General features: G+C 39.4%; 1 protein-coding gene across 5 annotated transcripts in view; it reads left to right on the top strand.

Annotated features, from left to right (window-relative positions):
* Nucleotides 1-12,581, top strand: part of gabrg3 (gamma-aminobutyric acid type A receptor subunit gamma3) — a 91,388-nt gene extending 78,807 nt beyond the window's left edge. For 2 of the 5 annotated variants that reach the window (XM_082525216.1, XM_082525218.1), the window contains 4 exons: nucleotides 3,987-4,139; nucleotides 4,390-4,413; nucleotides 6,688-6,887; nucleotides 7,872-12,581. In XM_082525216.1, coding sequence (XP_082381342.1) covers nucleotides 3,987-4,139; nucleotides 4,390-4,413; nucleotides 6,688-6,887; nucleotides 7,872-8,153 — 659 coding nt within the window. In that variant the 3' untranslated portion in view covers nucleotides 8,154-12,581. Of the gene's footprint in view, nucleotides 1-3,986; nucleotides 4,140-4,389; nucleotides 4,414-4,757; nucleotides 5,093-6,687; nucleotides 6,888-7,871 lie in introns of those variants that run through there. The other 3 variants (XR_014274892.1, XM_082525217.1, XM_082525219.1) reach the window with 3 other exon arrangements.
* The last annotated feature ends 12,652 nt before the right edge of the window (nucleotides 12,582-25,233 follow it).

The following is a 25,233-nucleotide window of genomic DNA, read 5'->3' as shown; positions in this document are numbered from 1 at the left end:
TGGTTAGTTGGCAAGTGTTTGCAGACTAATTGGCATCATCTTGCAAACTATAGATAACAGCAATCAATAAAAAGAAGAACGCGCAGGATGTTCCATGAGGATGAAGTAATGCTTCATCAGCATGAGGTCCAGGACACCATTATCACACTTGCATCTAGAAGGTTTCAAAGTATGGCAAACTAGCTACTGTAGCAGCTTATTAATGTTAGTGTGCTTTATTGCCAACGCTTTCGAAGCCACGTCACTATTACTTTTTGTCTTGTGTGCAGTTTGTGTTGTCACCTGCTGACTTGGTGGACTCGGTACTTGAGAGTGTTTGGATTTCCACTGGAAAAAAATCAATTTCCATAACATGTGTTAAACTTCCATAACTTTTTTTAAACTAAAATAAAGAGTCAAGGGGCAACTGCTGTTGTGCATCAGTACCACAGAAAACAGCATTCATGCTGAAACGCATTCACAGGCTTTCAGAGGCGTTGAGGACGCTCTCATCTTTTAAGATTTGTTACAGTCTGCTGACATAATGGCAGTAAAAAAAACGTATTTTTTTCATATTCATAAAATTCTTATATATATTCTTATATATTTAATTTCAGCCCTACTTGCCTTCATTAATGTTGCCAGTTACTGTAGGAATAGTGAACGTCTGTGTCCACAGACAGTTTTTTATCTTCTTTTTTTTTTTTTTTTTTGACATATTCGATGAAGCCCAGCATTTACACCACTCACACTTCTCACTGCCTGTGTGGTTGGGAGATGAGGCTGATGTCACTAACATGACAGTAAATGAAAACGTTTGGAATTACTTTACCACAGACGCTGATACTAAAATACAGAAAAGCAATTACAGAGTGTAAACGGATGAAAAGGTTTTACAAAAAAAAAGAAATGACAATGATATATATGTAGTATCGAAAACGGGTTCTGATGTTATGTCAGCAAATTTCTTTTAGGGTGTAAGTAGTTAACTTCATGGATTATCACTGACTGAAAGCATAACTTTTTCTAATGTATTTCAGTGTTCCTCTCAGTAATATTAAACATCGGCTGTAGAGAGAAATAATTTATAAGGGCCCGCATTCACAGGAAGCTGTATGTGATCTGCATAAGGCTGACTCAGCTCTTGTATTTTTAGAAATGCTATACAGTACTGTTCAGAGGTTTTTGGCTCTTAAAATTAAGTAAAAACTCTTCCAAAAGTAAAGATACTTCATACAACATGCAGTAAGCAGAAATAAAATGAGGCAGGTCATTTGTTCCAAGCATCTTGTGGAACTTTCTGCAGCTGTTCCGTGGATTTAGTCTCCGTGTTTTGTGTCTTTGTGTAATCCATATGTAATCTATGTTCGACTCTGTGGTGTTGTATTCAGGGGTCTGTGTGCAGGCAAATAATTCACAAGCAGCTGTGAGACTCTTTTCAAAGGCAAACTGAGGAAAGTTTCATTATTCGCTTATCAGATTTCCTCTGGAGGCGTTCATTTATCATCCGAACGAAGCAATTTATAATTCATCTATATATGTGCCAACATAAATTTGATAATTAGTAACAATCTCTCAGAACATTAAACTTTAATGAAAATAAATTAATGGCAAAAACCATCAATAAAGAAATTTTAACTGGAACTGTTGCATTTTATATGACCAGACTTCCATTAACTGTCACGTATCTAAATATCCTTATACATGTTCACAGTGATACTGCCCATTGAGGGCAAGGGCAAGTACACTGACTGTGATGCTGGGAAATAGAGGCTCACTGCACAGTGCTGCCTTTATTAGATTCAACAGTAGAATTACCTGATCTTGTTTTTTAATGGCTGACAGATTACATGTTACTCCCCGCTGCCTGCCTGCTGTCTTTAAAGACATGTGATTGTCAGCCAAGTGGAAAACAAAGTGATGATTATGATTCTGGTCTGTAGTTCTCGTGTTACCCTAACTCACAGTTCCACCTGGCTACATGTGCAACAGTATCTTTTCATTTGCCATGTTTAAAAAAAAGAAAAGAAAAGAAAAGTTAATACTTGTTACTTTATTGGAATTATTATTTAATAATAAATTAATTATTATTAGTTATTATTCTGTAACATGGCCTGAAATGTCATTATCACATAATTACTCATTAACAGTATAAACTACACACACAAATAAATATATAAATGAATAAGCCAAAAAAACACTTCAAAGTGATTAATCTGATGTGCAGGTAGAAATGCAGACTACGTTGCTCATCGTCACACACTGGTTTTTGGTCAAGTAGTCAATATTAATCCTACAGGATTTGTGTTGGAGAGCCACCACTGGTTTTCATCCATTCTATACTGGGCCATAATTGGACAGATTAGGCAGCCAAACTGTAAAACCAGTATTTAATGCTATAGCAATATAAACATCTGTATACTTAACTTATTTTTACATAATCTGTTCATAACTATTCCACAATTTATACTACCCTTATCTGTATATAATCTACTCTTATAGCATTTTCTGCTCTTGCACTTCTGATTAGATGCAAACTGTATTTCATTACCCTGTATTTATACATGTGTAATGACAAAGTTGAATCCTAATCCTAATTAGAAATTTATGTTAAAATCATATACAAATAATGTATTACTGCACCAAATCTAAAGGACTGAAGTAAAACCACAGACAGCATACAAGAAATCACATATTGGCTTGTATATCAAGTCTTGTTATGAAGCCTCGATAGCAGCTTTTTAGCCATTGCCATCTTTGCGCTTTTAAACCAGATGTGATAAGGGGAAGGGGAAAGCGGGAAGTCATTAGCCAGTGAGCATACCCTGGATAATCTTCCTCTTGGAATGACCGAAATGTACAAAATGAACTTGATGTTTTAATCAGCATTACCTGATATAAGTTACTGAGCCCATAAACCAGAAACAGTACGTATTTATTTATACAGAAAAAGAAAGTCTTTTTGCAACAACGGATCACGCCCCTCTGGTGGCCTTTAAAATAAATGCATGTTTAGGGCACTTTTGATATACTTTTTAGACCATTTTTTTTAATGCAGTTGAAAAACTGTTTGCACATTTAAACGGAACTTGTGTAACTCGTGTATGATAAGTGACCTTAAAGGTTATTTTATTAATCTTTTTAGCTGCTTCATAGCGAGCTGTTGTCACTCACTGCTGTTTGTTGGTTTGTGTGGGACATTTATGGCAAATGGCCTGTATTTGTATAGTGCTTTACTAGTCCCTAAGAACCCCAAAGTGCTTTACACGTTCAGTCATCCACCCATTCACACACACATTCACACACTGGTGATGGCAGCTACATTGTAGCCACAGCCACCCTAGGGCGCACTGACAGAGGCGAGGCTGCCGGACACTGGCGCCACCGGGCCCTCTGACCACCACCAGTAGGCAACCGGTGAAGTGTCTTGCCCAAGGACACAACGACCAAGACTGTCGGAGCCGGGGCTCAAACCGGCAACCTTCCGATTACAAGACGAACTGCCAACTCTTGAGCCACGATCGCCATTTATGTACTTATTTAAATGGTAACAATGCAGGGATTGCAACAAAAAAAAAAGAAAGAAGAAGAAGACATTTGTGGACTTTTCCACAATCTTTGTTTCAGCTTGCATTCTTTGGCCAGATTTACTAATGCCCTGCCCCAGCACAAACTGGGTTTGGCATAAAAAAAGTGTTTTCTATTTACAGAGTGCAGTAACAAGTGTATGGGAAGTCACAGTTTCACAACTGACCCTGTTGCATGAAATTCCTTCTGAAGTCGCAACATATAGGGGGGAGAATATTTAAATAAAGCTTGTAAACTTATTTACCAAAGGTTTGCGATATGTAGTTAATGGTTAATTGCACCAGTATTTAACATGTCTTATTTTTTGCACTTAATATCGAAATGAAAAGAACCACCCCATTGTGTGGAATTTTTTACATGATCAGAACAACTGATTGAACCATCCAGAAGTTTCACATGGTTGTTATTTTCACACACAGGCGACTACGTGGTGATGACCGTGTACTTTGACCTGAGCAGAAGAATGGGCTACTTCACCATCCAGACATACATCCCCTGCATCCTCACTGTGGTTTTGTCCTGGGTGTCCTTCTGGATTAAAAAAGATGCCACTCCAGCCAGAACAGCTTTAGGTACAGTGAACTGATGACACCTGAGGGTCTGTCTTTAAAGGAACAGTACTGCACCGCATTAAATACATGGAAATAATACAGGAAGCATTACTTCAACATCCCACTTACAAGATTTAAGTTTGCACTTTTTGGTTATGTTTTTTTGAGGATTCATCTTTATGTGCTTCTCAGATATTTGTCACTAAAATCACTCCATCTGTCTGCTCTTTTGTGTTTTTCTCTTTCGTGCATGCTTTCTGTTGTTGTGCAGTCCTGTGGAACATTTTTTGTGAAGGTAACAATTTTTATTTGCTCTCTTTTTCTCCATTATTCACATCTGAGTGAGGAAATATTGACCCAGCCTTGAGTTAAAGGATTGGATAAAATGCTGAGTTTAACCACTAAAATTTCAAATTTATAAGCCCTCTAAATGTAGCTGTGTAAGCTGTTTTTACCACTGTTGTGTGAAATTATATTTTTGCTGATGAATGTGCTGTTATTGGAGCTAAAAAGGAAAATGCTACAGCTCGGTGTCACAAGGCTCCCTGTATCGCCCACCATCACCGTGTTCGATACTGTTCGCTCACACAGAGTTAGAAAATGAACGAGTGCTTTTAATCTGTCATCTTTGCTCTAAAGCATGCCGATCAATCGCTTGCAAGTCGGGAAGAAGAATGAAGATAATGAATGGATCTTAGATGTAAGCTGATTGTAAATGTATCTGGCAAGCCAGGCCAGTGTGGGAGTAAAGATAAAGCCCCTTTAGGACTCAGTCAAGGTCAGAAAACCTTTCAGCTGACTTAAACACTTACACTTCTAACTTTGTTTAGTAGCATGCTTATACTCTATGAACATTTCTTTACAGAACCTCATAGTTTCACACTTTAAGCTGTCAGTAAAAAGTAAAATGCCTCCGAGACGTTCCTCTCATCCAGCCTGCTTTTCATGCTGTTGTTTAGAGGAAAAACTCTGTGTCACAGCAACAGCAGAAGTCAGGTAAGAGTAATCACTGTGGCAAGCAGAGGCTAAAGGAAAAGTGCGAGATGTCCGCCTAAAATAGATGGGGCCAGCCTGTTACCATAGGAACCTCAGTGAAACAGTAACGGATGTTTTTTTTTTTTTTCCTTTAAAGGCATCTCTTTAAAGCTCACAGAGGAGCGAGATTGGCGAGCGAACAAATGAAATTATTCAGAGATGCTGGAGGGATAGAGGTCTTCATTATATCTAATTAATTCATCGTTTGTCACATAAATGACACATTTGGCTTCTAACACGACTAAATAGCACAAGCAAAATAAAATAAAGGCCTACTGTAACTAATTTAATACAGAGCGAGCCACGACAATTAATAGGAAAATATGAATTAATACAACATAAGAAATAACTGTGTGTTTGGAGGACTGCACGTAAATACGCTTCTGTAATTTTTACATGGGATGAATTCCCACACGTGTTGCTCATTATCACTCTTCATGCCCATCAGTCGCATCAAACCCCAAACACAAGTGTTGTTGTTGGTGCTGACAAAGGATATGTTAATCAAAAACATTCGAGTGATTCAGTCACCTACTTTGTCACTTTTTTTGTTTTTACGTGCTATTAGTATGATTGCTCATGATTATTATTATTTATAATACAGAGGAGGTACAGGAGTTAGGACAGTCTCCTCACAACACGAGGTTCCTGAGTTGGAACTCTCCATGTGCAGTCTGCACGTTCTCCTGGCGTCCTCCCACAGGCCAAAGACATGCATGTTAGATAAATTGGTGATTCTGAATTGGATATGAATGGTTCTCATTGTCCCTTTGTTAACCTTGTGATAGATAGACTGGTAAACGGGTTGTACACCTCTCACCTGGTGACAGCTGGGATACGCTCCAGCTCCAACCCACCCACACCTGCCTTACACCCCATAAATCGAGATGGAGCTAGGAAAATATATAGAACTAAAACAGAGGATGAACTGAGAGGCCTGTTTTGAACACGCACAGCTACTCTAGAGTCCAAAACTAAATATGTGGAGCTGGTGATCAGCACTGAAAGGCAACTTTAACGAATGGGTAAATGGGTTCTTTGCTTGTGGTGATCTGTTGTGTTTAAAGCAACAGTATCACTGATCTCTTCACTGCGACTACCTTGTCTTTGTGTACTCATCGGTGTTTTCAGTGCTGCACTTTCATTGAAATGAAACCATCAGTGTTCTCTTGCGTCTCAGCGTCTAATGTGATCATAAAGGATCTCGAGGCAATCACCTCACAGATGTGTCGATATTTATGTCGATGAGAATCTCTCGGTTGTGTAATCCTCGTCCTGCCTGGCTTTTGCCGGACTGTCTGAGACACTGAACACGCAATGCTTTTTTGAGTTGTTTTTCCACAGTTATTGTTATAATTCTGCATCACCAGCTCAAGTGTCTGTAGAGATTTTAATGTCGGCATTGTGTCACTTTATAGTGATGTGGTTAGCAAGCGCAAACAACAAAACTCAGTTTGGACCAAAGTCACATTCCAAGTGGAAACAGATCCAAAAAACTTGTGTTTGACTGAGACGACTTTTGTTTGTCCTTCAGGTATAACCACAGTTCTGACCATGACCACTCTCAGTACTGTGGCCAGGACATCACTGCCCAGAGTGTCTTATGTCACCGCCATGGACCTTTTTGTCACCGTCTGCTTCCTGTTTGTCTTTGCTGCTCTGATGGAGTACGCTACGTTAAATTACTACTCGTACAGCGTTCGAAGACCCAGCTACATGGAACCGAAAAGACTGGTGAGCTAGTTTGTGCATTTCAAACAGATGTGTTAAATAGTCTCACTGAGTTAGGTCAGTGAACTCTGAGGAAAAAGACGGTAAAATGTATGCACAGGATTATTGTCACATGTTAGAAAAGTAGTTTTTTTCTGATAGTGCTTCAGTTCTGTTATCAAAGGATTGAAGTAAGAAAAGTGCTCAGAGATGAGATGATGTGATGGTGCCTTATCTACGCGCTTTGATGGGACATCACTATTTTACAGGACAGGCGGGCCATCAAATACAGCGAGAACAGAGTCTACCTCATGTCCTGTGCTCTCATCTTACACTTAGTGTCGCACATGAAAATGTTTCCAGACACTGTTAGTGGACACACAACAGACTCAGATGTTCTTTTAGTTCGTCCACTCATGTCAGCAAAGTATCTACAAAGTATCTTTCAGCTTCTTTTATCAGCATCATGATTGCAGTGTGAAAACGTTCCCTGTCAGATTTTTAGACATCATTTCTGACAGCTTGCAGATTAATCAACAGGTGGAAAGCTGTTGAATTTTACTCTTTCATTTTGCCTCAAAGTTTCCTTACAGGGGAGGTTATTATGAACGATTATTTAAAAAATAGATATAAAGACATTTTAATTCGGACTTTAAGAGGCTACTGCTCGTGTTATGGCAAAAATGATTTACTGCCACTGCTGCACTCACTATTTCCCTCATGTCTGGAGAACATGTAGATATTAGACATGTTAAGAGTTTGTCCAGACTGAGCTGCCCTAACAAGGGTACAAAAACACACAGTTGAAAAACATAATCAATGGATATAAAGACGTAAGTTATTCTCCCTCAGAATACTTTAATCTTACTGAGACTAAATGGCTACAAATTGGACCTCAGATCTGTAACCATCAAACTTTCTGGACAATGTTCTGCTTTAAGAAAAAAAAACCTTCTAATGTGATGGGGGGAAAGCATTTGGTACTCAAAAGACTTCTTGTATTTTCAGAACTACTCAGTCCTCGATGTGAGACCTCCTCCACACACAGTCATCGCTTTAAACAACTCCATGTACTGGCAGGAATTTGAAGACCCTTGTGTCTACGAGTGTCTGGACGGAAAAGACTGCCAGAGCTTCTTCTGCTGTTTCGAGGAGTGTAAAGAAGGCGGTTGGAGGAGAGGCCGCGTCCACATAGATGTACATGAACTGGACGCATACTCCCGCGTTTTTTTCCCCACCTCCTTCTTACTCTTCAACATCGTCTACTGGGTAGGCTATCTCTACCTTTAGCACACTGAGGGTGCCTGCTTGGTTTCAGGAGATGGACAGTGCAGCTTAACAGAGGTAATTCAATCTGAATAAAAGGTAACACCAAATAAACTCTTTCCTGTGGACCCTGAAGAAGTTACCTGGAGATGAAAACACAGTCAGGAGGACTGTGTGTTTGTGGTGTGTGTGTGTGTGTGTCTGTGTCTGTGTGTGTGTGTGCAGCCCTGTGCCTGGCAGAGATTTCAGCCTCAGTGGCTTCAGGTATGAGAATACATCACAATAGTGACTCTCTTCATATGCTGTACACAGAGGGATGTCAGGATGGACAGTGCACTAACGACGACTTGAAGACGAAGAAGAAAATGTGTCCCAGACTCCTCAGTCAGGAGGATGGCTTGTGTTGTAGGGAATGCTTTTATCCAGTCATCAGTCAGATCCAGATGATGAAAATCCAAGGATGTTCAAACCACTCATAGTGCCTTCCTCTGGAGGGGTAGATACTATCTGCTACAATAATCAGGGAATAATGATTTATTAAGAAAAATAGAAGAGCCTGGCTTTGACTGATTATGGCTATTCTCATTCAGAACCCCATTTAAAAAATGGCCATTTCTTGGAAAACACAAAGGATTATTAGATTCTTATCACTTCATTATGACTTTCAGCCACTAGACATGGCTCATCCCTCCTTCGTCACAACACTTTGAGTTCTCTGTATGTTATAAAGATCAGGCTGGTAAAAGGACGATTCAAATGAACTTGACAGCCAAGATAACAGCGTGTGCTTTACTGGTATATTTTTAATACATTTTATGGTGTTAAACCAATTCTTTCAATGGTTCTTTATACTGTTTGTGTTACTATAGTAACAAGTCAAACTGTGGGTTTTACTTATTCTAAACCCAGAGGGGAGAGGAAAATTAAATTACTGAAGAAAAGTCTGTCTTTGGCACAAAAGACCAGCCAACAGAGATCAACAACCACATGTATGCGCTTATGAAAAAAATACTTTCATTTGAAAGACGTGCTTTTTCTATATTCTGCGAAATACACCTGTTGAATTCCTTGTATTAGATAAGAAGACTTCTTCCAGGACCTATATATGAATTTAGAGCTCACAGCTGGATCGTTTAGGTTAGCATAAAGACTATCGTCTTGGAGTTTATGAATTTTTCCTCCCTGCAATTTGGTTTTTGCACATACGAGAATAAGTCTACTCTGCTTCACTTAGTTTGGCAGGACCAACATCAGTCACACCAATAAATCTGTAGGAACATGACAAAGATGTGGCTTCAGTTAAAATTATCCCATTTAACTCTAGAACATTAATGTGCAGTTTTGTAACATTATATTTAAGTATAAAACATACTTTCCATCAAAATATATTAAAGTACAACAATACATAACAAATTGAAGTACTCTTCCTTTATTTCCCCTATGATCTAATGAAATAAAACGGCTCTAGAAGAAGTCAAAAATTTAGGAATCATTAAAAAAAATGAATAACAAAAAATACAAATAATGGAACTGGGAGCTTGTTTTTCGGTCCACCCAGTCCTGAGACATGTGAGCCTTGTCTGGTGAAGGCACAGTCTCCCTGCATTACAGAAAACAGTGAGCGAGAGAAACACAAAAGCACTTATTCTGAGAGGAGAAAATGATCTGCTTAATTTTTTTTTTTTTTACCATAAAAATTCTATTGGACATTACCACTAAATGATATTTATTCATTGTGTGAGTTAAAATCACCCAACATTCGTGTTCTAAGGTTGAATTTAAATACATATTCCTGGTACAAAATAAAGTATGTCATAAAAAAGTAAAACTTCATCAACTTTTAATGCAAGAAGGATCTAATAAAGCTATGCCAGCTCCAGATTAATAATATGCAGTTATTAACACAAATAACATTTATAATATCCAGGGATGCTAGGCCTGACCTAGACTCATTTTAAGTTCCCACCAAAACAATAAAAACCAGCTTCCCTCTTATCTAATAAAAACCCAGAGACAGCACAGACAAAATATACAAGACTGCAACCTACCAAACAGTAGCATAAAGCATATAACAATAACATGAAAGAGCTTAAATAATACAGCAGGTCAGGTTATAACAGGCCAAACGAAACCCAGAACCTGCTTCAATCAATCATCTAACTCTGGACACGGAGGCAAAATATTCTAGAATGTGTAATTTTTCCTTTAAAAGAAACCTTAGCAGTGAGTTGTTGTTGATCAATGTGAGTCACACATATGGAATGAACCTGAAGTTTTCTTTTACATTTGCAGTAAGATGTGGAGGCTTTGGAGGTGGAAAATTTTGGGGTTAAATGTATTTACAGGCAGCAGGCGCAACAAAACTGTTTATGTCTACCAGCTGGATTGTCACAGATTGGGCTCCTTTGAGATGAAACACCCTGGGAGCCGAGGCAGCCATGCTTATAATGGAAGTGTTCTTTTTCTACATGAGCATATTCACACCGTGTATTGGCGTCACACAGCAGCCACTTCTTAGCGCACACTAGATAAAGTAACTAGGCAAAGAATAGTGTTTGTTCTGCTGTTTAACTAATGCCTAGGTTCAATATAATGGGTGTCACTGGTACATAATTGTAGGCACAAATACAATAATCCTGCTTATTACAATCACCAATCTCTGTTTGCATGCAATAAACAGTTACAATTACGCTGAAGAGGCTATGTTAGAAATAGAGTTATAGTTTTAATATGGACTGTTTGTATCATAATTTGATTTCCGTGTTTCCACCTGGCATTAGCGACCGTTGAATTGCCTTAGTGTAGCCCACCCTGAGCTGAGACGAACACCAGAAAGACGTATTTACCTCTGATAAATAACCTCAGCGTGGTGAAGACCTCACTTCAGCAACGGTTACTCCTTTGCTTTTGGCAGTAAACCAAGTCGGAACTTTTTATATCCCTTTTTCAGCTTTTTTCTTTTAATTATATTTGCTATGTTTGTGCCAAATATTTCACACAGGTGCCCTCTCATTTGTTTATTCAGACACGCCTGAGCAACCCTAAAATGGTTATTTTAATGTTTTAATACTGAGGAAACAGCACGGTGTGGTATGCTGGAAAAACACTCTACCGGGGTTGACACTGAGTTATGGTACAGGAACGCATACGTGAATAATGAATTCAGAGCTTTTCTTATTTCTTTATTTGCATCAGTTTAATTAAATGACATCTTAAATGGGAAATGTCAACTTGCAAAAGAATATTGAAAGAACATTTTCAGGATTTCCACACAGAAAAAGGGTAAACTATGTCAAGAATGGTGTAAAGTGCCGCCCACTATGCCAGCAGCTAAAATGAATGAAAATGAAAATGTTGGTGTGCGTGCTCAATGTGTTTCTTCAACAAACACAAAATGCTGAAAGCAGTTCTTTTGATCTCTTTATTTCTCAACTTGAACAGCCACGTATCATTTTCTCTGTCCTAATTTGGGGGCAAAAATGTACTTTTATGATCCATGTTTGTGTTAGCGGAGCTGCCCAGATGTGACAGTGCCCCGACTCCCTTCTGCTGACACATGAAGGGCGATGCAATAAGATTTTCTGAGTGGTGCTCTACCTTACACTCTTACACTACATTATCATGTAAAGATGAAAAACAAACAAACACATGCTTCAGTTCTTGCTTCTTGGAGGCCTCGCTTTGCTTTTGTCAAACAGGTGATTGAAAAAAAGGCGGACATGTAAAGGGGATCTCACGCTAGTTCTGTTTCACCGGCAGAATCACCAGGATTCACCAGTCGGTCAGTTTAACCTGCCAGATGAGATCTGCCTGTTCATGGACTCTCCACGCTTTGTATTATCAGGCAACAGAAACTAAAACAACAGAAACAGACATGGAAGTGGTATCATTTAACTCACTAACAGGTCAAACGTTACTGTGAGCTTGGCTCTGTATGATGTTCGGACGTTTCTGTAGGGTTTGTGTATTGCTACTTATGTCAGAGCTCATCTCTGGACTTTACATAAAAATGGAAGATGTTCTTTAAACTGTAAATGTGAAGCCAAAATACTGGCAGAGCCATCTTGTACTGATCATTTGTAACTGTGCAGTAATGACCTGGGTCTGGAAAACATGACAGTTTACAATTAACACAGAATATTTCATATTTTTATCATTTCTAGTGAAAAATATTTTTAGGACGTAAGTAAGTTTCTGGCTGCACTGAGTCACTGAGCTCTTAGGTCACTAGGTATAATATTAACAGTAACGTAGTTAACCTTCAATGTATGAACGTATGAGCTCGTATGTCTGCCATCACCCATTGGATAGTGAAGCCTCGATCGAAGCTTTTTTTTTTTTTTTTAAATAGCAGATGTCAAAAGTCAGACATTTACAGTTACAGGCAAATGATAAATTGTCACATTAAAATATAAATAGTTTTTTGGCCCTTTTGACTCTAATGTGTACCTTAATTTACAAAATTTTTGTTGTATTTGTGAAAATGTTAAACTTTCAACTGAGACCACAGTTTAAGGAAGTTGTCTGTGCACAACTTTAAAGCACTTTAGCATTAGGTGCATTTTCAGACCCAGATATGTAAATTTTTTATATGCAGTCTATTGTTTTGGTGACTCACATTTTGATGACTTGATTTTGGCAGTGTGGACATCAAACTTGTTTTTGGAGAAGAAGTGTACAAAGCCGGAAGAGAGGGTAGAGTGCAGAGTTATCAGTTAACACTATAAAATACTACAATTTTACTTAACAAATTGGGAGCGCAGAGATTTTGGGCAATCTCTTTGATATTTGCCTTAAAAACGCACAAACATGCTATAGAGGTCTAACTCAGTGGCCGAAATTGGTGAGGTGAAATCTAGCAGATATCTAGTGGCAAAATCAGCAACCACCAGCCACTCAAAGCAGCCACACACCTAATAATGTACAACTTCAAGCCTTAATTAAAAAAACAAGAACTCCACTGTAATTATTATGGAACAATAGCAGCTGCTTAAGCCAGGCTGGCTGTAAACACGTTTATTTCTGCAGCAAAGCTGCCCAAAACAAACCTCATGTGGAAAAATGGAGAATATGACAGAAAACACGTTGTTTGGCTCATGTATGAATTAAACTCCAGCTGGCCGTGTCACCACTGAGACAATTGAGATATTTTGGCTTCACTTCTGAAGAATTGTCTACCATCAAGAAATTCTTTTTTTTTTTCATGATATACATGATAAAACACTTATGAGTCTCCATGAGGCACAAAGCTATGATTTTATTGAGCATAATGAAAACTAATATCCGGTCGTTAAGTCTGACGTCACTAGCCGTGTCTGGGCCTAAACTCCGCTGCAGGTCCATATTTCAAATGACCACTATGGCATTACTGAGAGTTGAAAACTGTCTAAATAAAATGATCAGCGTTCTGCTCTACCAGGTGTAACAATTGAGTTTAACATCCAGGCATCCATGAAAATGGAATTTATGACATTTAACGGAGTTAGAAGTTAGCAGGAAGTTAGCTCGCTAGCTTCTACAGTATCTAAATACAATATAGCATGTCCTGACTGCGGGGTTTTGGAAACAAATTAAAACGTACAGCTCTGTTATCACTTCCAACATAAATGAAGACAGAAAACTAAACAGCGGTGATGTTTGTAGGGTTACTGAAGTTTGGCTAGCTGGTATATAATGATGTGCTACGTGACCGCTAGCGACACAGCTATGTTAGCATAATCTAAACAAGATAACTTTTATCGATTGAAAAAAAAGTTAACTTGAGTGTTCTCGGGGGTCAGGAACAAATGTAATCGCATGGCAGGATGCTGTAAAAGGACCAAACTTCAGCCAGGAGAACAACTGAGATAATCCATCCACAATACGAGGTTAGTCATTCATATACTGCTGCATGGGCTGGGCTGTAGTTACATCCTAAGGTTTTAAAAACTGAGCTTAAATAAATGATTAGTGGTAATAAAAACATTACATGTTAACAACACAAAAGCCATATTAAACGCAGACTACTTTAGGCCCGGAAGTAGGATTCGTCACGTCATCACTTAACGACCGGATAGTGTGCCCTTTTAAATTGAGACGTCATTTTCCACTGACTCTACCGTGTGCTCTCTCCAGTGGCATTTGAAAAATTCTAATTTCTACCATCAATGTCATATTTTCTAGTTTTCCATGGACAGCCCAAATTATTTGGTATTAACTTTTGAGCCTGCTGGAAAGGAAAGGGGTAAACACAGGGAGAGCTACAGGCTGTGATTTGATGCTGGGCCAGTACTGGCATGTGTGTGACTCCACACTGAACCGGTGAACCAGCTCTGGGCTCTGTGTCATCTGAGGATGAGCAGGTCTCAGGCAGATGGGGAGGCTGAGCTGGTGACAGACAGGAAACGTATCCGTCACCAATGTGCTGGGAAAGCTCTTGCAAAGAAAGCTGTGTCAAAATCTTTGCAGTATCGGCGCAGCTTTGATGAGCTGAAGTATATCAAACCACCGAACTTACTCAAAGCCACATTCGGAGTATTGTTGCGACAAACAAGCCAAAGACATTTCTGTTTCATATTCTTCTCCGACGGCTGAAATAATGCTCAAGGAAGCTGGACTTTTTTTTTTCTTTTTTGATAAATGCTTTCCATGTGCTCAGTGCAGTACAGTGAAGTGTCATTGGAATGAAATCTATGAGTGTAACAGTAATAATTAGCCTATAAATGCTCTGAGGTGGTCTGTGTCTTTTTTCCAGTTTGTCCACAGCTGTATGATTTGCAGCAGAAACCCCACTAACAGCTTCTGTAATTGCTGAAGAGGCTTCAGTCTCTGCTGATGTACACAGTGTTTTTTCTACCACAAGCTTTCATTTACAGCCACGTTTTTGCTCTCGCCAGTGATTTTTTTTCAGCAGTGGTTTCATATTTTGGTCGTCTCTCCTATTTAACACAAATTGAACTGTACACTTTTCTCCTGCTTTAGGTTTTCAGATTTGTGGCTCAAGTGTGACATACAATAGATGTTTCATTACTCAGTGGTATAGTCAAGTGCAAGTGTTGAGACTGTACTCCTCTGCAGCGTGGTGTCCTGTGAGTTGGGTTCTTTTGTTGGGTTGTTGTTTTTGCTCCTTTGGCTCCACTGCATCTACAGTCCATTTCCGATGCTCATGCTATTTTCATACCCACGGTTCTTTTTATATCTAAAATGTGCATTACTACTGAGGACCACAAAATATGGAATAAAGTTTCTTTTTCATAAATGAACAACATTGTGCTTGATTCTGATGTTTTAATGTTAAGGTTTTAAGGCGTTTACAACCTGGAACAGAGGAATAGAGCGGAGGGCATTTGCTCAAACTGGAACAGACATTTTTTTTAACTGAAATTCAAATATAATCATTGGATTAATTTACATCTTAAATATATTACACTGAACAAAAATATAAACGCAACACTTTTGTTTTTGCTCCCATTCCCCATGGGATGGACGTAGAGACCTAAAATTCATTCCAGATACACAATATAACCATCCCTCCCAAACAGTGGTCACAAATCAGTCCAAATGTGTGGTAGTGGGCACATCTGCCATATTGAGATAATCCATCCCACCTCACAGGTGTGCCACATCAGGATGCTGATCTGACATCATGAGTAGTGCACAGGTGTACCTCAGACTGCCCACAACAAAAGGCCACCCTGGAATGTGCAGTTTTGTCTCACAGCAAAATGCCACAGATGCCACAAGCAATGAGGGAGCGTGCAATTGGCATGCTGACAGCAGGAATGTCAACCAGAACTGTCGCCCGTGCATTGAATGTTCATTTCTCAACCATAAGCCGTCTCCACAGGCGTTTCAGAGAATATGGCAGCACATCCAACCGGCCTCACAACCGCAGACCTCGTGTAACCACACCAGCCCAGGACCTCCACATCCAGCAGGTTCACCTCCAAGATCGTCTGAGACCAGCCACCCAGACAGGTGCTGGAACAATTGGTTTGCACAACCAAACAATTTCTGCACAAACTGTCAGAAACCGTCTCAGGGACGCTCAACTGCATGCCCGTCGTCCTCATCGGGGTCTTTACCTGACTCCAGCTCGTCGCCGTAACAGACTTGTGTGGGCAAATGCTCACATTCGATGGCGTCTGGCACGTTGGAGAGGTGTGCGCTTTACGGATGAATCATGGTTCACATTGTTCAGGGCAGATGGCAGCTGAGAATGTCCCAGTTCTTGCATGGCCAGCATACTCACTGGACATGTCACCCATTGAGCATGTTCGGGATGTGCTTGACCGGCGTATACGACAGCGTGTACCAGTTCCCACGAATATCCAACAACCTCGCACAGCCATTGAAGTGAAGTGGACCAACATTCCACAGGCCACAATTAACAATCTGATAGACTCCATGCGACGATGTGTTGCACTGCATGAGGCAAATGGTGGTCACACCAGATACTGACCGGTTCTGGGTCCCCAGACCCCCAATAGCGCAAAAAACTGCACATTCCAGGGTGGCCTTTTGTTGTGGGCAGTCTGAGGTACACCTGTGCACTACTCATGATGTCAGATCAGCATCCTGATGTGGCACACCTGTGAGGTGGGATGGATTATCTCAATATGGCAGATGTGCCCACTACCACACATTTGGACTGATTTGTGACCACTGTTTGGGAGGGATGGTTATATTGTGTATCTGGAATGAATTTTAGGTCTCTACGTCCATCCCATGGGGAATGGGAGCAGTAACAAAGGTGTTGCGTTTATATTTTTGTTCAGTGTAAGATAATTTCCAGAAAAAAAGAAAATTTCAAAGTTATAAAGTCAAAGTTTTGAGATGGCTCTGCCAATCAGGAAGCTTTGTCATGGTATGTCTTTTCCTTGTTACACAGGAGCAGAAGGTGCAAGTCATCAGCTATCAGTGCTACAGCTGCTGGTCATGAATGAGCAAACTGGTTTTAAAAAATAATGTAATCCTTGTGTTACTAGCTAAATCGCATGGCGTTATTAGCACAACAGCAACTTCTTCATGTTTATATTGCTAGTTTACTGATGCCATCACTATTTGATTTTGAGCGCCTGTATCTGAACCATCTGTTTCCAGGTACTAAAGAAATGATGTTATTCACGGAGCTTCCTGATTGGTACACCTAACTGCAACTTAGTAACTCCAAATTTGAAGAAAACAACAAAGATAATTTTGATTTATTCATTTGAGTTCTTCCTTTCAGTGGTGGAAACAAGCTTCCACGTTAAAGCGAGCTAAAAGAGTAAAATAAATTTGAAAAGTTAAAAAGATATTTGTCAGTGAATGACGTCACTCATGATGTCTCTCAAGGCTCATTGTTGTAATCCCAGAAATTATCTGAAAATCCATAAATGAAAAGAAATGTAATAAAGTATAAAACTTACAAAAAAGAAAAGTAATAGCACAAAAATGCAGAACATTTAGATACTGCAAAGTATGTGCAAGTAGTAAAGTGCCAAAAAAATGAAGGGCACCAATAATCTTAAACACCATTTACAATGACAAGGGTTTGGAGTAAGTGTACAATGATCTGCCACACCACACAATAAACATAGCAGAACTGACAGTGTCTATGAATTTGTAGAGCTGGGAGAAATTATTTGTAATAAAATGTAAACATTTTAGGTGCAAACGCTGAAAATGAGCAAATCAGCCAAGAGAGTCTGAGAAAATATGGAAACACAAGATCATTCAACAATGTCTTGCTGCATGGTTTTAAATCTTTTCTATTTAAGTCTTAATCTGCAACAGAAATCTGAGTTTTTGTCTAGATTTGGCCTCCAGGAGCTGCATGAACTCAGCTTAGAGGTTTCCTGCACATGAACAATGATGAAAAAAGCTGTACAGGACTGAATGACAGGTGAATAGGTTTAAAACACTCAAACAATAAACACTGGACTGTAATGAGCATGATGACTAGATCCACTTTCATGCAAACACACCCACATCTAAAAACCGCTCTTGGGGAGCTCAGTGACGTCTGTGATTTTTTATTTTATTTTGTGGATTAATTGGAGACCTATTTTTTTGGCAGTGACACGGTGTTCTCGACATGCTTTATGGGTTGTGTTTTTGTTTTGTTTTTTTAACAGTTTTCACAAAATCAGCTGCTGTTTAGGATGTGATGGATTTCATCATTCACTTCCATTAGCGATTACGCTACATGTGTAGCATGCCCAGATCCAACTGAACCCTGCACACACTCTTAATGCAGGCCAGCACATAGCCAAACAAACTTCAACCTTTAGTCTTCAGGCTTCTAGATGAGAACAAAAAGCTTCAGGGATTCCAAGTTAAAATAATTAAGGAATCCTTAAAAAATAAATTCAAAATGCAAAAGAGGATGAAACCAAATGGGGAAAAAAAAGTCACACAAGCCAGGGAGCATAAGCAGCAGCTGTGTGAAAGAGTGTTTGCCCCCTACCTGGTTTCCTAGTGTGTTGCATATTTGTCACACATGTCTCAGATGAACAAACAAATTTTAATATTAGAAAAAGATAACAAAATGCAGTTTTAAATGATGATTTCATTGATTTATCCAAACCTACCCTGTGTGTGTCCCTGTGTGAAAAAGTTATTCTTGTCAAATCATGAATTGTTAACACTTAGAAAGCTGAGTTCAGTTTTACTAAACACACTCAGGCCTGATTACTGGAAGAACTGTTCAATCCAGAAGCCACTTAAATAGAACCTGTCGGTTTCTCGGGTGTTTCTTTGATCGTGGCATGATGTGTTGCTTTTTGCGATCTTTTAGCTTGCTTCACTTTGTCAAAGTCACTGATGGAAAGGATTACAAAGCCATTTCTAAGGTTTTGGGACTCCAGTGAACCACAGTGAGAGCCATTATACAGACATGGAAAGAATACTATGTGGACTGATGAGACAAATAAACTTTTTAGAAGGTTTGAATCCTGTTACATTTGGCATAAAACTAACACAGCATTTCCGAAAAGGAACACCATTTCAACATTAAATTATGGTAGTGTTAGTGTGATGGTCTGGGGCTGTTTTGCTTCAGGACCTGAAAGACTTGTAAATGGAACCATCAATTCTGCCGTCTACCAAAAAGTCCTGAAGGAGAATGTCCGGCCATCTGTTTGTGTCCTCAAACTGAAGCACACTTGGGTTAACCAGCAGGACAATGATCCAAAACACACCAGTAAGTCCACCTCTGAGTGGCTTACGAGAAAACAAATGAAGACTTTGGAGTAGCCTGGTCAAAGTCCTGACCTGAATCCGATTGAGATGCTGTGGCATGATCTTAAAAAGGCAGTTCATGCTCAAAAACCCTCCAATGTGGCTGACTTACAACAATTCTGCAAAAATGAGTGGGCCAAATTTCCTCCACAGAGCTGTGAAAGGCTCCTTGCAAATGCTTCATTGAAGTTGTTGCTGCTAGGGGTGGCTCAACCACTTATCAGGTTTAGGGGGCAATCCCTTTTTCACACAGGGCCATGAAGGTTTGGATTTATTCCCCCTTTAATAATAAACACCTTCATTTAGAAACTGCATTTTGTGTTTACTTGTGTAAATCTTTGTCTAATATTTAAAATGTTTGATGATCTGAAACATTTAAGTGTGACAAACAAAAAAATAGGAAATCATGACAGGGCAAACACTTTTTCACACCACAGTGTCTCTTTGATTCCTTTCCTTGCTTCCTTTACTTGCTTCTCTTAGCTTTGTTCCTCCACTGCATTTATCAGCAGAGGAGGTTATGAGCAGAGGAGGTGAGGAAGGAATATAATGAGAGAAGAGTCCAAGCAGCAGGCAAAATGAGCAAAATGAGGTGGTGATACTGTAATATTTATCTGACCTTTGCATTGCCTTTAGTGGTCATTATGAGTGTGTTAACAAGTCGTTAACTCAACTGAGCTGGTTTATAACCAAGCCACAGAGGAGGAGCAGTGCGTCACCCAACATTTGATTTGGAAAATAAACTTCTACAGCTCCTAAATCAGATCCTTCCACTCACTAACTCTAGTCCATGAGCCAAAAAGGGTAAATTTGCTGCTGTTCCTGACAAAACAAATGACAGAGCCATTGATTAATTGCCTTAATGCTGAAAATTAAGCACCACACAGGGAACAAAACAGAAAAAGCTATTATATTTTACCCTAAATATCATAACAGATAATAGTCTTTATTCTTAATGTGCAATTAAAATTAAACTATAGCAGTGCTGATGTAGGTTTACAACAGCAAACAGGGCAAAAAAAGGAGCAGAGTTGCTAGGTCAAGACTATCCCCTCTAAGGCATAATCATAATTTTCATATCTAAATTAATGACGGAGTAAAAGCAAAGGTCTTGGAAAATCTCAGAAATGGTCCAGTAGGTATTAGCAAAGCGGAAGACATCAATCAGAGTAACAGTAGTGCAGCACTGATGTGCAGTAACGTCTGCTGTGAATTGTCTGTTGGGCTCCTGGTGCACACGTTGATTCATTCAGGAAACAGCGTGGCTGCACACTCATTAACGGTCTCCCTCTCTCTTTGTGACAGTGGTGGAGTGCTCCAGCTGTAGCTGTGTTTTGCTGCTACAGGATAAAGAAAAACAAGAGTAGTCCATTTCATTCACAGATCAGCACTGTGGCTCCGTTCCCCTTTAACTGCCAACAAATTGCAGGTTGCTATGGTAACAGAGATCTCGCAGACAGAGGTGGACAAAGAATAAGTCCAGGATGGGAATTTGACTCTATCCCATGCCAGCTTGCTCACACAGACAACACAAGCACTCCTTTTTCTTTCTTTCTTTTTTAGGCAAACAGTGTGCGTTGAAGTATTGGGTATCAGAGCAGATAGAAACAAAAACTAATTAGGAATACATCATCCACAGAACATTAATCTACAAGATATAGCTGATCAGGTCAGACAGCATGTTGGGAGTACTGGGATATTCCCAGTTGGTTAAAAAAAAGAACATCACCATGCATCAGAAGTAACTCTCACCTATAGACATGTACACACTGCAATTTTAGCAATCTCCTAAATTAATTGCAAGCCACCTTGTGCAGCATGTATCCAGTAAACTCAAGTAAAACTAAATACATTATTCTCAACTCTCTCATATCTTCCCAAACTGCAGTCTCTGTATTAGTTGTTTAAGTTTAGCGAGCATTCTAGCAATGATTAAATTTTATATTGGATTCTGATGACTTCTCCTCGTCATCCTCCTTTGGGGAGGTTTTATCAGAGTCTGAAGCTTCCTCAGTCCTCTTAAGGTAACTTATCGATAGGTCTTCTTGTGTCTTGGGTGGTTGTAGCTCTGTATGCTGTATGAAGAGCTTTAATTGCTTGAGTAGAAAAGTGTTATATAAGAGCCAGTTCATTTATCATTCACCAAGGCTGAACAGGTGCACATGTCCAACTGTTAGATGTGTGATGTGTGTGTAAACCAATGCAGATAGCTTTCAGTTTCACTGGCTGCCATATTCATAAAGCTGGTTAGTTAGCTTGGTGATTAGGTACATGACCAATTGTGACTGTGACATAATGGGTGGATAAAACTGCTTTTCACTGGTAAATGTTAAGAAAAAAAATGTACCCACATGAAAAACACACTTTACTCATCCCAGTATTTTTATATACTACTGTTACGTTCCCCTAAAAAGGTCCAGGTGATGAAAGAAGGTAACAAAAAGTGTCCAGGTTGAAAAAAGGAGACAGGTAGGCAAATGGTTAAATTAAAGGGTTTTATTAATGTTTCTATTAATAAATAAACTAAAAAAGACAAACAAGCCTCTGTCACCTTTTAAAGAAATAGAACAACAAAACTCAGGTGTTGGTCAAGGAACTGAAAAGTAAGTCTCTCCACTGGTGCAACACACCAAGACTCTCTCGCACTAGGGCTACGTCCACACGTACATGGATATTTTTGAAAACGGAGATTTTCAGTTTTCGTTTTAAAAAATTATACCGTCCACACGTAAACGCAAAAATGAAGGAAAACGCTGCTAGGAACATCCCAAAGCAACAGGTGGCGATATATTCCTAACCGTGTAGAAATGTTGGCCAATCAGAAGTCTAGAAGCCTCGGTGGGAAATAGTAAACAAAGATGGCGCGTAGAAGCAAAACCGAGTCCTATGTGTGGAGGGACAGTAACTGTGTGTGTATATGTAAGCATTTAAACACTGCAGAGAGTACAATTAACAGTATTTTGTCTAAGTCGCCCATTGTAGAAATTCATTTCACCGAAACAATAATGTGGCCTTTGACGCTGCGTTTAATGCAAAAATTGAGTTTTCGAAAATATCCACCCTGGCAGATGTTTTTGAAAATCTCCGAAAACGCCGTTTACGTGCGGACAAAGGTGCAAACGCATAGAAAAATCTCAGTTTTCAAAAATACCCGGGTACGTGTGGACGTAGCCTAGAGCTCACCTTTCTCTGGCTCTAAGTCAGACCTTCCCAAAGTGTGGGGCCCGCCCCCTAGGGGGGACGCAGAGCCATTGCAGGAGGGGGGCGCGGCATGAAAAGGGAAAAAAAAAAAACCAATGCTTGGACACTGCTAGTAACGGCGCCCACACAAATGCAAAGCAGGAGATGAAGCATCGCTGAATATGTTTCCAAACCAACTTCATTCTAAGCCAAAGACTAGAAAATATGGTGAAGCATATCTTCCCTTTGGTTTCACCTGCACAAGTGCCGAGGTAGGTCTCCCCTGCAGAATTGGTCTTTCCTTCGTCGGGAGCAGCGCTGGGCTGTTTAAATCACAGACAAACAGTATCCCACATTCTTGATTTTTAGTTCACAAACACTTCTTGTAATGACTAACTACTCCTGACATTTTGGAGATGTTAGCTCTTTATACAGTAAAGTTACAGCGGGATACAAATAACATCAGGCTCATCCTGCCACGATTTGTTCCCCCTGTCTAAATCACGGACAAACAGTATCCCACAGTTTTTTATGTTTTTAAACCCATTTTGCACAGAGAGGCATTTTTTTTGAAAAATTTATTGATAGCAATGTTGAATATTATTACACAGGAAAAAAACCAACTACATGTAAAATAATTAAACCCTGACGCCTCGGCCTTTCTAAATAGAGGGACAGTAACTGCATGTTTATATGTAAGAGTGTAAAACCTGAAGATAGAGACAAAATACTGTTTATTTGCCATTCTGCAATTCCTCTCATGTAACCAATAACGTGGCGCACAGCTGATGTGAAAAAAGGCACATTCCTTTGACATTGCATGACGAACTCTGTATTCCTCGTCCACACGTAAACGCAAAAAATGAGTTTTAAAAAATCTCAGTTTTTGGTGATTCGAAACGCCGTTTACTTGGACGAAACAGCTGCGTTTTCAAAAATACCCGTGTATTTTTGAAAACGCAGCGTAAAAGAGTTAGTAGTTTATTTTCTTACTACCTGCAGATTACTTGTATTTGCTTAATTGTTTACTAAATGTTTGAGGTGTGAAATAAACCGCAATTGAGCAAAATATGTGTGTGTGTGGTTGTAGGATGTTGTAGGATGTTCGTGTGTGCGCACACACACGAACATTTTTCTGTAAAACATTTTTCTGTAAAACAAAGGGGGGCCCAGCGAAAAAAGTTTGGGAACCACTGCTATAAGTATTCCTAATTGCTGATGGAGGTCAGCTATACAAAAAAAGATGGCACCTAAGGCAGGAGAGATGTCAGGACACACCCACACAAGGTCAGTTTCAAAGGAGGCCCTGCTAGGGCCACTGAATGCTGAACAAGTTGAAATGGCCTCCAGTGGTCACAAAAAGCATCTCCATCTTTAATTAATCCAGATTAATCATTAATTAGTGAAATCAGAGTCTGTTTTTTTAACTTAAATGAATGGACATTGTATCCGGGTGCAGCCGACTAGGAGCAGATGTAGCAGAGAAGGAAAAACCTGGAGCATGTAGATAGTTAGCTGCTGGAATAACTTCTTTCTCGCCTTGCTCTGTTTCTCACAGGAAGTCTAATCACGCCACATTACACAGACAGCTGAACTCTGACAAATTCCCAGGCAACATTTTCAGAACTACGTCTACAAAATCACATGATTTCATGTATCAAACCATTTAAATTTTACCTTTTTCATGTCATGTATGCATAAAGGGAACTCTGCAACAAAGTACTGAGCTCAGATCAATGTGAAGATGTTAGCTCAGAATACCCAGACTTCATCAGGAAACATATCTGCCTGCTCATCTCTGTTTTTTCATGCTTCAAGAGTCAACTGAAGACACGAGTTTCACCGGCTGGTGTTTCTGGGAGATATCTGCTGTGTCTTTTTTGTTTTTCTTTTTAATAAATTCTAGCAGACAATTATTCTGTAGAAACCAGACTGACTTCATTAATACAAAAACACAGAGTGTTACAACATGAAGAGCTACATAATGTAAAATCAAGACTGACACAAGTGTTAAAAAGGAGCTTTATCTCAATTATTAGCAGAGCTTCTGTATTTCCATTTTCACGGCACATGAGCATTCTTGATTTTCTCTTGTTGCATCAAACTTATTTTTCACAATAACAGCTTTAAAACCTTTTGAATAAAGAAGGCAAAGATATAATTATGGCCATACAAGAAATTCAGGAGGGGCTTTTTTAAAATATTTCCCTCCTGCACTGCTACAACATACCTTAGAGTTCCTCCACTTCACAAATCTTCTTTTCAGTCCTGGGTAGATCTGCAAATGCCACTGAATTTTGAAAAACAAACAAACAAAAAGTAGCCAAAAGAGTTTCTGAAAGTTGAACCTTGCATAGCGCGTGACTTTGACACCCACACAACTCAGCTTTTTCATCATGCACACAATGCCTAGATAAGAAATCCAATTAAGTCGATGCTGCTCAGTCTTTTTCCCCCATTTCTGCAATTATCTCATACATGTCTATAAACAATAAGCCATTGAGAGAGTAATACATTTTTGTCATAGATATGCAAATGCGCTGTTATTAGGGAATGGAACAGTAACAAGGCGCGTGAGTTTTGATCAGCATCGATCACAGTTCAAGTTCAAGCAGGAAGAAACCCGAGTCATGCAAACGTCTCGTCTTGCTGGTTTGGTGGGGAAACAAAAGGCCTGTGCTGACTCCTGCTTGAACGTCGCGTGCTGTGGCAGATAATTATC

The sequence above is a fragment of the Aulonocara stuartgranti genome (assembly GCF_965226115.1).
Source record: "Aulonocara stuartgranti genome assembly, chromosome: 23".
Classification (NCBI taxonomy): domain Eukaryota; kingdom Metazoa; phylum Chordata; class Actinopteri; order Cichliformes; family Cichlidae; genus Aulonocara; species Aulonocara stuartgranti.
This window is presented reverse-complemented; position numbering and strand designations above follow the sequence as displayed.